The sequence below is a fragment of the Papaver somniferum genome, chromosome 5 (assembly GCF_003573695.1).
Source record: "Papaver somniferum cultivar HN1 chromosome 5, ASM357369v1, whole genome shotgun sequence".
NCBI classification, from domain to species: Eukaryota; Viridiplantae; Streptophyta; class Magnoliopsida; order Ranunculales; family Papaveraceae; genus Papaver; species Papaver somniferum.
Genome location: NC_039362.1, coordinates 190,033,579 through 190,050,312, shown reverse-complemented (window position 1 = coordinate 190,050,312; position 16,734 = coordinate 190,033,579). Strand labels below are relative to the sequence as shown.

Here is a 16,734-nt window from a genome sequence, read left to right as displayed (position 1 = left end):
AAACCCTATGAACGCGGGCATCACCTTGGGAAGATTTAGACGAACCTCCACCAGGCGGAGAAACATCAGGATCCCTACGCGGAGGAGATCTACGCGGACTAGGCGGTGGAGTTTGATAAGAAACCCGCGGACGGTCAGCCATGTCTGCGTAGTACACAAACAAGTTTCAGATTTCCGCGAAGACAAAACAGAAATCAAAAAACCCAATTTCATCCAGTTCTTCATAATCATGAACCAGATGGAAAATAAGAACAAACCCTAAATAAAAGGGGAAATAACAAATAGGGGCAAGCATATACGAAGGAAGAAATCATTACTGTTTGTAATAACGAACAGGGGCAATCATACACACACTTATATATATGTTCTTCATCACAAACACATATCAACAGTTCATCAAAAGATAATCAAGACACAGTAAAACCACCTACCTATAAACAAAAAATTAAGCAGAAAGCCTCGACGAACAGTAGCAGCAGCAGAAAACCTCGACGAACAACAGTAGCAGCAGCAGAAAACCTCGACGAACAACAGTAGCAACACAAAAAACTTTGAGGAGCAACAGTAGCAGCACAGCAGTTAATAACAAGGATACAAAAGCAGAGAACAAAGAATGAAAATTCCGAGGAAAGAGAAGGAATGAAATTTATGATTAGAGAATTTTCACATTCCTTCTCATATATATATGCAAAGAGAAATAAAACCCCCACTACCCAAGAAGAAGTTATTACAAATAGTGGGGAACGTGCCCTAAAATCTAGGAAAATAGTAAAGAGAAGATGAAGAGAGTAACACGTTTTTTCTTCCCACTTCGACTAACCGCCCAGTAGGAGGAAAAGGGGAAAATTGTAGGTACACATTTCATCTTCCGCCATGTGCCCACAAAGACACACGTGGAGGACATGCGGCTAAGGGAATCAAGATATGATATCACGCGTGGACAGCCAAGAGTCACTTTATCATATCCCTAAAAATATCTAAGATCCACGGCTGGGGATAGTCAGACTGACACAGACAAGACAGGGGCAGAGGACAGCTGTTTACCGCGGACAGACATCTCAACTACCCGCATTAAATACCCTCAAACAGCATACGTGTCAGTCAGCCTGTATTGGAAGCGCAGATAATACTGCGTATCCAGACAGAACACGCAGATGCAGCCGAGAACACGAAGACTTCTGCGTGAGTGGCACAAAACACAAGAGGATAAGGTTATAACGGGCTTCAGAAGTGGACCCCACGTAACCTCCCTATAAATACCCCTCTCTCCCAAGTGAAGAGGAGGCCGAAAAACATTGAGAGGAGAATAGGAGAGAGACAGAGAGATAGAGAAAGTGTAAGTGAAGTTCCTCCTGCTACACAGGCTTATATTGGTCTCAAAGTCATTCGACTATTTCTGTAACCTTCATACATATAATGAAAAACCCAAACCCGTAGACAGAGATCTGAGTGATGAATCATATAAGTTAATCGTTTCATCTATATTCATGCATTTATACTTTATATGTTCAATTCGATACTTATGGTATATCATGTTCGTACTTTTATATTTCATCCACTATTTATCTTATTGTATGAGCCAAGAACAATGATTGTAGTTGATGAGACGAGGAAGAGTATTAGAACTCTGAGTCAAGGATTCGACATAACCTATCCATTCCCCTCAGGCGCAGCTTATTTACTGTGTTGTCATGAGTCTGCGTGCATTATTTTTGAATACTCAGATGACACCAGATCTTTGTGTTCACAGCCTTCCTCCCTCTATGATATGATGATCAGATGATGATGATCTCCATTGATAGGAACAAAAACAAGTCTTCCCACTCTGGCCAAGGAGATTCCCTGTCTAAAATACTATTCAAGCTGTCTACAAGTCAGCCTACAACAGTGTACACTAAACGACATTCTTTTGCCAACATTACAACTCCAATCTCTCACAGCCGTCCGTTTTTAAGAGATCGCAGGATCCACATTCTGTCGCGGGAAAACTATATAGACACCCATATTTTATTACTAGGTAGTAACCTCATTGTTTTTTCAGTTTTGAAGGTCTCTTTCTCTAGCCCTCCAAATCTCTCTCTGTTTCCTCAGATTTTTTTTTTTTCTTTTTGTTATATAGACGGCATTGTGGAGTGTAAATCAAAGAATTCAAAACATGGGTTCTGATTAGTTTTTTGTTTTGATTCAATCTAAGGGAGGGTTTTGATTGTTTTGGACTGTGAAGGTCTGAAACAGAGAAGAAGATGGTGGATATTAAGAAATTTTTGACAAAGAAGACTGTGATTAGTTTAGCATTAGTTCAATTTGTATCTTTATTGATTACTTCTACTGGATTTTCTTCATCAGAACTTTCCAGAAAAGGTAATAAAACCTGATTGATTCTGAATTTTGATTTTTCGAGTGAGATTTTAATGCATGTGTTAGGTTTTGTTTGATTTGATTGTATTGATTAATGACTGATTTTGGGTTTCATGGATTAATGCACCGACTTCACAGTCTTTTGCGAATTATGTGTTGTTGGCAATTGTCTATGGAGGTATAAGAATCTACCAAAAGAAAAAGCTTCAGGTGAGTAATTATTCCTTACTTTTATAGTTTTTGATTGAAAAATTATATATGGAGATTGTGTTAAAAGATTGTATTTTAAAGAGTACTTAATAATTAGTAAGTTCGAAAAATAGCATACTTTTTCTTTTGTTAATTGGAGAATTTGGTTGTAGCTGGATTGGAAATTTGAGTACTAGTACAGGAAGAGTGTATGACTGTTCTTCAATTTGGTAAAGGAATACAGTCTATCGTCTATCCCCCCGCTTTCCAATCATACAGAGTTTCTTAGAGGAAGATTTCATTTATTTTGTGTTGTAAGGAGACTGATTGACATAAACCCTCGGTGAATAATGTTTTAGTTGATCAATTTGGGGTCCTTGATTCATGTTCATTTCTTTCCATTTGACTAAAATAATGATAAGCCGGTTGGTGTATTGTGTATTTGTGTGCTTGATTTTTCCGTTGACCATACTCTAAGAAGGGGCTGAGAAATTGGCCCTACAGAATGAAAGCTATGAGTAGGGGCCTTTTTGTTACCCTTGGGATCATTCAGAAGTCTAAAATAATGAAAATATGGAAGATAATAGTACGTTGTTAGTATAAGCTTATTTACTGCTTCAATTGGTAGGATAATATGGTTCAAAATAGATGATTCTTTTTTGGGATGAAATACTCACTAGTTTTTCTATTTTATGCAGACAAAATGGTACTACTATTTGCTGCTTGCTTTGTTTGATGTGGAGGGCAACTTCCTTGGTGAGTATGGCATGGTGACAAAGTCTTGCTCATTTTTGTTTTGGAATAGGTAGTGTCGCCCAAGGGTTTTATTTATAAGTCCGTGTTTGCTCTTGGTGACATTCATGACCTCTAATTTTATCTGACTGGATTTCTATGAAGCCTTCATGTCCTTTTTTTTTTGCCTGGTCTTGTTGCATGTCCTACAAGCTCAGTTGGTATCTCGCCTGTGCTAAGCTTCTGATATTCTTCGAAATTAGGTCAAGAAAATCTGCTCTTTTTACTTTCTTGATAAAACCGAGTAATTGCACCTAGAGTGCCATTTTTCTAATCTGTATATTTGTTGTAAAGTGTTGTTTGTGGCTTTTTCTAGACAATCTAGTACTATGCTGGAGATGATTGTGGATAACGCAATCCACTTTAGCTTTCTTTTGCCTAAAAATAGTTCGCAGCTACCATATAGCAACACACCTCTTGGTTATACAAAAAACTATATTGTCTGGGGATTATGAAAATCTTTTATGAAGAAGTTAAATGGTATGCATTGAGGATGTCAATTCTCAGAATGGGTGTGGATCATCTAACGATAATTAGCCTCTTCAAATTTTTTTACTTCATAATTCAAATATATCCTGTATGTCAATCTAGAGCCATGAACAGTAGACACTGAAACCTTTTGTTTAATGATCGACAGCATCATATTTAAAAATAGAAATTCTATTTATATCTTTCTTGATCTGTTATAAGGTCAGTCCATCTGGACAAAGGTGTCGTATTTACAAGTATTATTGTGTTAATTACAAGGATATTACTGCAGTGATCTAACTCATTTTTTAATTAGTAGTAGTAGTAGTAGTTTTTTGTATATTATTAGAAGCAAAGTCAGAGATTTAGAGCTGTGCCAAATTAACCCTATTATCCATTTTTGTTTAGTGGTGAAGGCCTATCAATACACATCTTTGACAAGTGTTATGCTGCTGGATTGCTGGACGATCCCCTGTGTCATATTATTTACATGGTTATTCTTGAAGACCAAATACAGGATCAGAAAGTTTATTGGTGTGGCGGTCTGTGTAGCTGGTCTTGTTTTGGTTGTTTTCTCAGATGTGCATGCAGCTGATCGAGCAGGTAGTGTGCTGTTTGATGCTTTTTCTCTGCTCTTTATTCCACGGAACGTAACAAAATAAGCATCCAATTCGGAATCCTTCTTCTTAGAAAGTGTTTTCACTTCCTGATTTATTACCATTTGTTTGTTTTGAAACATCAATACCATTTTTTAATGGTTTGTAGGAGGGAGTCACCCTATTAAAGGAGATCTACTTGTGATTGCCGGGGCAACACTCTATGGTGTTACAAATACCAGTGAAGTATGTATGCGCATTCCTTTTTTTATTCGCGCACTTTATGTCTTTGATATTAAATCTTCGCCTGGGATTTGAGTAATCCTTTATCATCAAAAGGAGTGCTTCAGCATTACTTTCTTTTTTTCACGCATGATCAAGTTTCAGATTATCATTTTTTTTGTCAGCAACACTTTATCCCACCAATTAAATTCAACTCGAATCCTTTTTTTGTGACACCAATGTCTCTTTTCTACTAACATTGCCTCACTAAGTATTGATTCTGTCTCTATTCAGGAATTTTTGGTGAAAAATGTGACAGAGTAGAAGTCATGGCAATGTTGGGTTTATTTGGAGCTATCATCAGTGCAATCCAAATGTATCCATTATCTCATTAACATTTTATATTGTCTTTTCTCATAAGCGCAAATGCCTACTAATTTGACAAAGAATGTTAGATGTTTTAATCCTTAATGATTTTTGCAGAGCCATACTTGAGCGCAACGAGCTCAAAGCTATTCACTGGTCAGCCGGTGCAGTAAGTTTTTTCCCCATTTACTTGTCTCCATTGTCATAAATATGCTTCATAAAATGTAAATGCATGAGTGAAGGTTCAAAAAATAGCTTGCCATTTTCCAAGCTTACACTTCATTTGAGTTTCAGAAAATTACAGAACTTGTATTTTCTGTTGAAGGGTATGCTTTGCGTTTAACATACACCAGAAATTCTTATTTTTAACCAACCTCTTTTGCGTCCAATTTTACACAGTTGCTTCCCTACAGTGGATTTGCGGCAGCGATGTTTCTGTTTTATTCTACAGTCCCAATCTTGTTACAGGTATTTCTTGCAGCTCATTTTGATATTATAAGATTAATACCTAACCTCAATCCTGAGAAAAATTTAAACTCCCGTCAATATTTTTTGTTTGTACAGATCAGTGGATCTACTATGTTAAATCTCTCTCTGTTAACTTCAGACATGTGGGCTGTCTTGATTCGTATATTTGCATATCATGAGAAGGTATGGCCTCTTAGTCATGTTGTCTTATCTCAAACTTTTGAGATTCACTCCAGCAAGTTGATAACCCTCTTCTGCAGGTGGATTGGATGTACTTCATAGCCTTTAGCATAGACGGGCAGTACTGCATAGACGGGCAGTACTTTAGCATTGCATATTGCATCAGCCCCAATTCCGCCAAGAAAAACACCATGTTCTCCATCTCCTCATTTGCTTCAGCAGCCTTTAGAAAGCGAACCAGGAAATGGTATGCAGTAGGGAAGGGTAATGTCCATCTGAAACTCCACATAATTGATTTCTCCATCTCCAATATCTGCTGTGTGCTGTAAGCATTGTCTGTGATATATTTTTGGTGCTGACTCTGAAACTTCTTCATATTTGCTTGCTATAAACATGGCAGTAGTCTACTAACTGCAGCTCCTCCTTTCCCACACCCAAATTCAACGCAAGGTATCGATCCAAAATCTGGACAGAAAGATATAATACTTCTGGAGTAAGTTGAAATTCCATATGAACAGCAATCAACCAATCCACAACGACCATCCTAAATTGCTCAATTATCTCGTGTTGCAACTCCATATATCCATGAACTTGATGAATTGACCTACTCTCTGAGAGTTTGTAGAATTTGTACATTTCTTCAACATATTCTACCACTGCCAAGGGATTACCAACATCTGCTCCATCGATATCGACAATATCGGACTCCTTCGGTACATCACAGGCAGCCTTGTTCCGAGCAGTACCATGAACTAAAGTTAGTTTATGAGATTTTTTTCTTTGATGATCTATCACTGCTTTTATGTTTTAGCTATCTTGGCTTATCTCCAGGACGTTGTCAGATATAGCCCTCTTCACTGTGGTAACCTTCTTTTGAACTACAAAAACAAATTTCCCTTGGCCAACATTACCAACCTCACGAACAGTTATACAATTACCGATATCTGCAACAGGTCTTCTTCTCCTGATGCTTTCTCCAGATGCAGTGATCCTCGCTCTCAAACCCATCTCTTCTACTCCGCCAATTCTCTAACTTTCCTATGCAATAGTTTCTTTCTTTACATTCGCATATATATAAGCAATTACAGTTTCCTTTTCTAGTGTTTATTCAATATAGAAATCGATAGTTCCAAATATTTGGGTATTGGCTTCGGTTTAGAAATTCTATTATTTTAGAAGCCTGGATTGCAAAAAAATCGGTCTAACTCAGTCGAGATTGACACCGTTTCTAAAACTCAGATATCAAAATTGACCAAGTTTTCACGGTGATCTGGTTCTCTTTTAGATGGTTCTGGACGAGTCTGTTCCTAAATTTAAAGTATTGGTCGACCTTATAAGGGCCAAAAGTTACCAACTTGAGGATCCCTATTTAAAACTGATATTACATGTCCGAGTTGTGATAAGGTGTAACCTAGAATGTACTTGCTAACTGCCCTTGTCAGTGCAACCCTCAACCCTACGACTTTGCACATGCATGAGCAATTACTAAGGCCATAAATTAGACCAGGATCCGGCTTTGATTTGAAACTTCGGTGAGTGTGCAAAACTCATAGATGGTGTTTTTCTCATACCATATATGTGTATATGTATGGTTCAGTGAAACAAAAATACATGATAAGTCAACTCTTTTTGCAATGCCAAAATCTTTTATTTACCGAGCAAAAAGAATATTTGTTATTTTAGTTACTAGCAAAGAGGCACGCGCGATGCGAGTGCAATTCCATTTCAAGATCCACAAAATACGTTTTTTATTGATTTTTACCTTATGTAAGCTGAAGGACTTGGAAGAAATAGCCTACCCCTAACAGCCAAAGAACCCAAAATTGAGATCATCGACACTCATGGGCTTACTACTAAGTCATTAGTAGATATCCAGCCATGTCAAAAGTTCAGTCTGGTTTTATTACAGTATATCCCCTTGATTAATACAATGTAGATATATTAATTGCTTCTGCAGTAACTTTCAAGCTTTCAATTAATTGTTTGTTCTTTGTTAAGGAGATCTATGTATGAATAACTCATAAAGCCTGTTGTTCCAATCCTGGACCAATTCCATGTTGACGCTTGTTGCCTCTTTCGGCCAATCTACATGCCAATGCTAGATGCCGAAGTTTTTCTACGATTCTAAAGCTCCTACGAATATTATCACACCCTATTGTCGTAATCATGTGAAAGTTAATAATTTGTGTATATAAGCAATAATAATAGGATAAGCATAACTGGAAGGGGCTACACAATTAACAGAAAATTCATGTCATATTGGTCAATGTAGCAAAATCATGCCTGCTGATTGGTGACATCCGCAATTAGCTGTAAAATTGATCGAGGTCGTCGTAAGGAGTCGGTATCTTCTAATTGGTATTTTATATCCAAAACCATTCTTTGCTACTCGTGGATTCAAGTATTGCATATGCAGACCTATCTTATCACTACGCTGACGCTGTGAGATATCTCACATCATGATGATGTGTGTTCATTCGCGCTACTCGTAGTCTGTCACAATAATAACCGAGGAGTAGAAAAGCAGGAGACCATGGTTCCCTGGACAATTTAGTGGTGGCAAATGAAACTCCCAGATAACCAAAATGATAGCTTTCATTCAGGTATTTTTTCAAACAACTGACCTTCAAATTGAAGCAAACATCAAGCATGAAACAAAAGGAGAAAAATCAGGTAGATCTTAACATACATTAATTGTCGAACTTACTTATTTGGAATTCTGGCGAAAAATTTGATGTTTAAAACCCCAGAGTTGTGAATCCAAATCATTTGAATCTACTCAAATTAGTAAGTTGAGGCGCAGGGTGGTGGTGGTGGTGTATCAATTTTTGCTGGTCAGAAGGGGTGAGAGTGGTGCTGGTTTTCGTTGAAAACTGGGAAGCAAATGGAATTAAAGATACCGACTCCTTACGACGACCTCAATCAATTCCATGTTTTGAATATCAACTCATCCAACGGTCTACATCGAAAGTACACACGGAAATTAGAGGTTCTTTATTATAGTAAGATATATGCTTTCAAAAATATGGGACTGAAAATTAACTCTGTGCAGAGAAGTAATTCGCGACTAGTATGATGCAACATTCTTTGTAATACAGTTTTTTTATTTCATCATATAATGGACCTCTATCCACCTAAAACTATTAGTTATGAAATTAGCTCAATTTTTGTCTCAAAAATTTACAGACGTAAGTAATTTTTCTTTTTTATAGAATCATATTTTAAGGGCTCTAGACATTGGAGTTTGAGGACTCATAAAATGGCAAAATCGGGTTATGAAATAATAATCAACAAAATCCATTATGCAATAGTGGGGAGGAAACTATTACACATATGTTCCTAAATTTCCCTACAACCAATTCAGTCTGGTATCTTTTACTTAGACCCTATCATGGGAAGTTTGACTGCAACACAAATTCTATGGATTGGTTAAACTCTTTGTTCACTTCTTGTAACACTGGTGATAATTATAACATTTATGCAATAACCTGCTGGTACATCTGGAAGGGTAGATGTGATTTTATCTTCAATCACATCTAGACAAATGCCAGACAAACCACTATTATCATTCGGCAACACTTATGCAATCACTACAGAGTTCACCGCAACCAGATCCTCAACTATGTTCACCATCATGAGGACAGTGAGGCTCATAGTCACGAGGATATAGCTAACTATACTCTGGAACCTGACCAAAGGGAAAATTTTGGCATAATTATCAAAATTTGCACCTTACAGGATCCAGAAAGTCTTGCTTATTTCGCTGCTCTAACAGCTCTAGATTTTGCAGGAAACACCATTTGGACTAGAGGATATCCTGGACACTATGACAAGGAGGAGCAACATGAGGAGCATGCTTAACTTTCGACTGGGTTAAGGAATTGCAGCACACAAATATTGAAATACAAGCTGAATCCATGGAAATTCTTGTTCGCTTCACCTTGCTGTATCACAACGATGTCCAAGGTTGAAAGACTTAAAAGAGAATAAAATTCTAAAAATGATCAAAACATGCCATTTATTTCCTTTGTTTTAGTAGGACTTAAAAGGATTCATAGACTTCAAAATTTGAATTCTCTAAATAGGCATGGTAGAAATCTATGAATCCTTTTAAGTCCTACTAATAAATTTTGACTGAAAATAAGACTTAAATCTAGTGTTATTAATGAAAATAAGCATGGTAGAAATCTCTCCTTAAGAGGTGATATTTTGGGAGACTTGGAAATTAGGGAATGTTTATTTTTGAGAGTAAGATTTTTTTTTTTTTTTTTTGTTGAGCTGATGACCAAGGGACGAGCCATTTGCGCACTAATCCAAACGATGTCAAATGAATATATTGTACATCCGATCTCTCTTATTCTTTTCCTTCGTATATACCGACAGAGTTTCCGCTTCGCCACTTCAAAGAACATCTCCTCATAGGAAATAACAAAAAGATGCTAACCAGTGGCGAGATTGCATAAAAAAAAAAATATGTGATGACTGAAAACTTAGGCATAGGACAATTGTGAGATTTATTTTGACAATGAACACATATTTTATAAGTAATTCATGGTACTTTTATTAGCATTATAACGCGCATAATAAAAAAAATTGGTAAAATTTTGAATTTGATCAAGGAGAATCAGTGGTGAAGGAAGAAGATGTAGAGACAAGAAGGAGGACCATCTTATTAGAGAGTAGTCATTGTCATACATAGGTTATATTATATACATATAAAGGGGAAACTCTAGGTAACTAGATGGATCGCACATCCATGGCATGTAAGCTCTGTAACACTCCCCCTTGTGAAGTTCAATAAAAAAACTTTATACATAGTGCTTTACATATAGTGCTTTGAATGCAGTTCTTCAAAAGTTGATCTCTCCTTGATGACTTGTGCCGAAATCAATTGCCTCATTAAAACCTTGACAAGGAAAAACCCAGTCAGACAAAACCTTCGTACAACTCTTCACATGATGTCTCGTATTTTATATATAGTTTATCACATGTACTACGATCTTCAAAGATCACCGAGTCTTAGTTAATTGTCTCGTTAAAACTTCGTCAGGATAACCAAGAGGGACAAAATAAAAAGAGTACAATATTAAGTAAACTTAGAATATAGTTGGATGCATATACGTTGGCTAATTAAAACCTTGAAAAGGAAAAACCCAGTGGGATAAAATCTTGACGAAGGGAACAGAGTACAACGTGACAGATGCAAGTAAAGTTGATCCGTTGCAGACGATAATTTTGCTCCGTTGAAGTTGACTAGTTGCTTCACAACTCTTAAGGTAGAAAATCCTCGTGGGAAAGACAATAACCTTAGCTGGGAAATTACATTCCCGCTGTTTGTTGTTGTCTCATTAAAAACCTTGCCGAGTAATAAAACCCTGTGGGAAAAAACAACCTCGGTGAAGGAAAATAGTTCAACACACCATTAGATTCTCCCCCTGATGTCAGAAAATTTTCATTAGTCTAATGCAGTGAAAAGGAGTTTATCACACTTTACTTTGGTGACTTGAATGTTTATAATACCATGTTGTTGATTCTGTAAGTTACGTTGCTTAACAGACTATCTCGTTTCATTTATTTGATTCAGATATTTTCAGTAATATCAACACGATCTTTATGTCTTCAACATTCAACATACTTGATGTTTTTAGTGTTGTCTCGCTAAAAACCTCGTTGAGTAACAAAACTCTTTGGGAAAAACTATTCTCGGTCGAAGGGAAAAGGAGTAAAACATAACTTCAATTTCGAAGTAAAATATGTCGACATCATATCCTTGGATCCTCCCCTTGATATCGGCATCTCACCCTGATTACTTTCAGAGTTGTTCCAGACAGTTCCTTTAGTCATGTAATTTTCGAAACTGAATATCGGTAATGACTTAGCAAATAGTCTACCATATTTCCTCCTGATTACTTTCATTGGAGAAGAGATTATTGTTCCTTCATAATGAATAGCTTTTGGATTGCACTTTCATTAACATTCCTTTTAATGTATTTGCAGGGATAAAACAAATTCATGTCAATGGTTACTTTTAAGTACATGATTACATTCACTATTCCATTCCAATGACGTTGCTTTGGTGCTGAGCTATATCTAGTAACAAGTTCCCTGAGGATGTAAAATTTAATTGAGGACATTATCATACTAAGTAAAACAATGCGTCTATTGTACTTAGATATTGGAATTTCATCTCCCAACACATCTTTGTCATCTCCCTTTAGACGAAATGGTCACTTACTTACATTTGAACCTCGATAAATCATGGAAGTGTTATCAGGATGCATGTCTTTGTTAAATTGCCTGAAAACTTTAGACATACGCAAAGTGGTGGAATAATATAACACAAGTTCGGTATTCGATTGAGCTTTCCCCATATTTTTCATCTCAAATTCGGATTTCAAATAGCTTTTAAGGTCTCTTATTACATCAAGAGTACCCATTATGTTTGTACCATCGACATACATAGCTACAATTCCAAATCAGGAACTTTCTTGTGAATACACAAGTAAAAATAACTTACTTTTCTATCCTCTCCAAATAAAATAGCCACTTATACGGGTATAACACATCCGCCTGATTGCTTCAATCTATAAGTGAGTGTTTTATCTAAGTATAAACGCACTCTCTCGTTTAGAGTCACTTGATTTGGGAAACAAAAGTATAACAAGTACATACATCTGCTATCTCTTGATTCTTTCAGAGATACGTAACAACCACATACATATGATGCATTTAAAGTCCTTTTGAAATTATCAATCTTGATTCTTTCATTGCAAGAGGAAAATTCCAGGGCTTTGTGAGAAACCTCGCGCCACAAGGTGAGTCTTGATACTTCGAGACTTCATTCTTCCCACTGTGCTTTACACTTGGTTGGTTAGCAGTACCACACCAAATACCTGTATATTTGTCAAAGATTGAAGTTCTACCTAGACTGTGTAGGAAAATATGCTCTTTGTTGACATTAAACAATAAGAAGCATGGTTCGATCTCATCGTTCTCTATTTCCTTGAGAAACTATGTATAAAAATAATCATTAATGTGCTCAAACAATTTTTTCATTGACTCGTATGTCTTCTCATAATCCTTTAGGATTTCATTGTTCTATGGAATCATTAAACTTCGGAGCGTCCTCCAGTATTTATTCATGGACATAGTCAGAGACAATCAAATGATATGATTTCATTAATGATACAAATTAGGTTGTGCCTTAGTCATTTACTTCCTTTCTAGGTGAGCATTGATCGAACCCGACGGTCTCTCCATCTTCCTTTATGGAGCCATGGCCTCAACTACACTTCTACCAAGTGTGGTTGCAACACCTTAGTCTATGATGTAACCCATACTGAGGATTTATAACCTTGTAGGCACATTTGTAGCTGGTATCTATGATCTCGTCACGTTGCCGATATCAGTGCACTTTCTGAAATCGATTATTCTATGTCACTTCACATTTACATTTGTAGAGTACAAGAATCAATATGAGACACATTGGGAACGCACTACGACAATTGCTGTTGTTCCCTTAGAAAATACTTTTTCTTATCTCTCCATAACGACGAGAAGACTATCTCATTAAAATGACAACCCGCAAATCTAGCGGTAAGAGATCTCCTGCCGAAGGTTTTAATATGCGGATAATTGTTGGGAGTAAATATCCAACATGACTACTTAATCATTTTCTTGACCCATCATAGTACAACGTGGACTCATAATGGTACATATATAGTGCAACAAAAAATGCGTAAGAATATGAATGTCATGCTTATATCCAGTTACTAACTGGTACGCAGAAAATGTTGACTAATATTGGGTTCTAAAAAGAATTTAAGTAAAGGTGCGTTTAATATTGCATATCCCCCAAGCAGTTAAAGGTAGGTTTGTACGCATAACCATGCCTTAGATATCATCTGGAACCTTTGATGATAGCCTTTGCGAGACCATGAGGTATTGGATGCTCTACATTGATCCTATTAAATATGCAACAACCTCAAGTCCTTTTGATGTGCACTAGCTAGCTTTTTCAAAGGTTGGTGAGCTCTTACATGTATAATATGTTCTAGTAGTTTTCTAAACAAAAAACTTCTTGGGAAGTATAACTAGTTCAAAATGTCAAAACATCCACCAGAGTCATAAGTCACTTTAATGGTCCGCATTCTATATGAATACTTTTCTAAATGTTACCTTGTTTTCTTTGTAATATGTATTTTTTACCATTTGTATCTTAGGATAGTATTGATCCTGTTTTACCGAAGACTTTGTGAAATGAGGGATATCCTCTCTTACTTAAAATCATAATGAGAAAAGGCATCTAGTTTTTTAGAGAACACTTATTGAGAGATATGTTGTCATTTCGCATTGTGTTAATCTTTCTACCGTTTTTGTTCATTCAAAAAAAGTGATGTTCGTATGAGTCCTTTCAAAACGATCATCATGTCACAACTAAAGTTGCTTTATGGTTATTCCCAAAGCCTGTATGAGTCAATTCCCAACATTTCATCGTCGGAGTCGATATGGATTTAATAATCCAAATACTATAATGATTTACATTTCACTAGATTGACGCATTAGTTTCTCTAAAATATGTTTCCTTCCAAATATATTAGAGACTATAAAAGATGAGTCAGTTACATTCTCATCACTGTGAGGTTCCACATGATATTCATTTGTATGAGTTTTTTTGGAATTTAACAATGTGTGATTATATCTCGGTACATGTAGAGATTTTGTGACGTCTTTGTTCTATGATATGATCCGGAGATGCCTATTTATATAATAACCGCAATCGCACGGTGTCTAACTAGTAGACAGAAGCAAGTACGGGTCGTTCCCACGAGGAGCGGTGAAAATACTGTAATCAATATCTATAATAATCAGAAATAATGTTTTTTATTGAGATTTTTATAATTGAGAAATGTAAAATGAAATAATAAAATTAAACTAAAGTAATAAAAGAAATTCAATGGAAGAGTCGGTAACCAGGGTTTATAGTATCCACCACAACTTCTATTCAATTACTGAAATGAAACATAATCCATGAATATTTGTCTATTGTTCGTTCTATCGACACCACCTATTATAAGTATTAGAGTTGCAAATATCGCTGAGACACCCTAAGCATGGTACATCAAAAGACTAAACCAAAGCATGCACCATCAAATTGCGTTAGCGAAAAAATTACACGTAACTAAATAAAAGTTCACAAATTTTATTTGGCTTTTCTAAGCATAACCCATCAAAGAAATTAACCAAGCATGGATCATCAAAGAATAAGACAAACATATTTGTAAAACTATCGATTACGCACATAGGTTTTAAAACCGGTGAAGCAACAACTTGTATTTCGATTAATCAATAAATATTATTCAAGGATTAATCTAATCAAATCATAGTAGTCTTTTTCTAAATATTATTCAAATGAAAATAGCCTAATACTCTAAGTGGTTTCAACATAAACCCTAGTTACAAAGATTTAGCTAGACATGATTTTCTCAAAAGCCATAAAAAAATCAAAGAGAATCACTAGAAAATCAAAATGGAAATGAAATCACAAGAATTGCAAACCCTTCTTTTCACTTCCGTAGCCGCGCCTCTCTTTTCTCTTATCTGTTTTCGGTCTCTCGCAAGAGAGAGCTCCCAAAACCGGCCTCCCCAAAACAGTCACCAGAACTCTCCTTTTTCTTCTTCACGATACAGAAAATATATACCAAATAAAGGCGTGTCGTCATTCTCTTAATTAGCCTTAATCGAAACTTGCATGGTGGTCATCAATGTGATCTCCCCATATATATTCTTCTTCATTTTGCTTGCATGCATATTTGGTAGACTTAAAAAGAATCCCACGTGTAAGAAAGCAAAATCTTTTTAATTCATTTTTCTCCCTCCAATAAGATATTCACGTGGACCCATTTATTTGTTCTAATATTCCACTACCTAACAATATTTCCTTAACAACTGATGCCTTTTCAACTTCCCAAAACGGGTGTGTAAATATGCGACGACAGATGGCATAGTAACCCACTATAATGCTTTTTGCTTGCAATTTGCTGAAAATCACACGACTGTTCTTCTTAGCCCCACAAAACCATGATTCAGGAGAAAGCATGTGTAAGTGCTTGACCTCCTTGTTTTCAATTAGACCGTCCCACTTGTGTATCATCCCTTCTCTGTCTCGTTTTGGTGTCTCGGGTAACCTTGCTGGGGTTTTTTTGTGGCAAGCACTGTTTTAGTTTCACATTTCTCCATTTATTTTTGGATGATTGGATTTACTTTTACTTTGTACAAAAGCATTAAAATAGTATTATTAGCAATAATATTGAGTCCTAGATAATATAAATATGGGTACAAAATGTAGCACATACGTGCTTATCAACACCCCCACACTTATATTTTGCTAATCCTCGATCAAAACAAAGAAAATTATATATGCTACACAACTGGATATGAAGAGTGTGTCTGCTAAACAACGATACGGATCCGCTAAACAGCAAGACTGAGAGATGTTTGCTAAACAGCGAGACAGATCCGCTAAACAGCAAGATCGAGAGATGTCTCCTAAACAGCTAGACAGATCCGCTAAACAACAAGATCAAGAGATGTATGCTAAACAGCTAGACATAAAGACCTGCTAAACATCTCGTCATAGAAAATACTCTAAAAATAATTTTTTTTTATGTAGACCCGCTAAACAGCTGGTCATAATATGTTTTTTTTAAGCCTAACGAAAATGCCATTCCCCCACACTTAAACATTACATTGTCCTCAATGTAATTGAGTCATCCAACGTAGAAATTAAGATGAGAAATTCAAGCAAACAAATAAAAGATAGAGGAGAGAAAACAAATCTGATGGGTTGACTCCCATGAAGCGAAATCGTATGGGTTGACTCCCATAAAGCATTATCTTTGTGTATCTGCTCTCTCGAACAAGGCGATGATACACCAAATTAAGCTGCAAAGCATATATATACAATCTGAAAAGTTGGGGATCAATCCAACAAATCAGGTTAGTTGAAAAGATGACCCTTCAACAATAATATTGATTAGTACCCAGAGAGCGAAAACTGAATTCAGTCTTATTCGGAAAACAATTTGAACCTTCC

The 16,734-nt window shown here is 36.2% G+C and overlaps 1 protein-coding gene and 1 pseudogene across 1 annotated transcript; one reads left to right on the top strand and one right to left on the bottom strand.

The window, feature by feature from the left end:
- Positions 1–2,243: 2,243 nt before the first annotated feature.
- LOC113280372 lies at positions 2,244–6,637 on the top strand (annotated as a pseudogene).
- On the bottom strand, positions 6,012–6,647 carry LOC113280371 (G2/mitotic-specific cyclin-2-like). Its single transcript, XM_026529005.1, has 2 exons — positions 6,474–6,647; positions 6,012–6,368 (listed from the first exon to the last, which is right to left on the bottom strand). Exons 1-2 carry the CDS (start codon positions 6,645–6,647, stop codon positions 6,012–6,014), a joined length of 531 nt encoding a protein of 176 aa, XP_026384790.1.
- Between the last annotated feature and the right edge of the window lie 10,087 nt (positions 6,648–16,734).

Bases quoted from the DNA above. Each gene is read 5' to 3' on its own strand.
- LOC113280371 (XM_026529005.1), bottom strand. From the start codon at position 6,647: ATGGGTTTGAGAGCGAGGATCACTGCATCTGGAGAAAGCATCAGGAGA. The intron at 6,369-6,473 runs GTCCTGGAGATA...GCTCGGAACAAG, and splicing joins AGAGGGCTATATCTGACAAC to GCTGCCTGTGATGTACCGAA.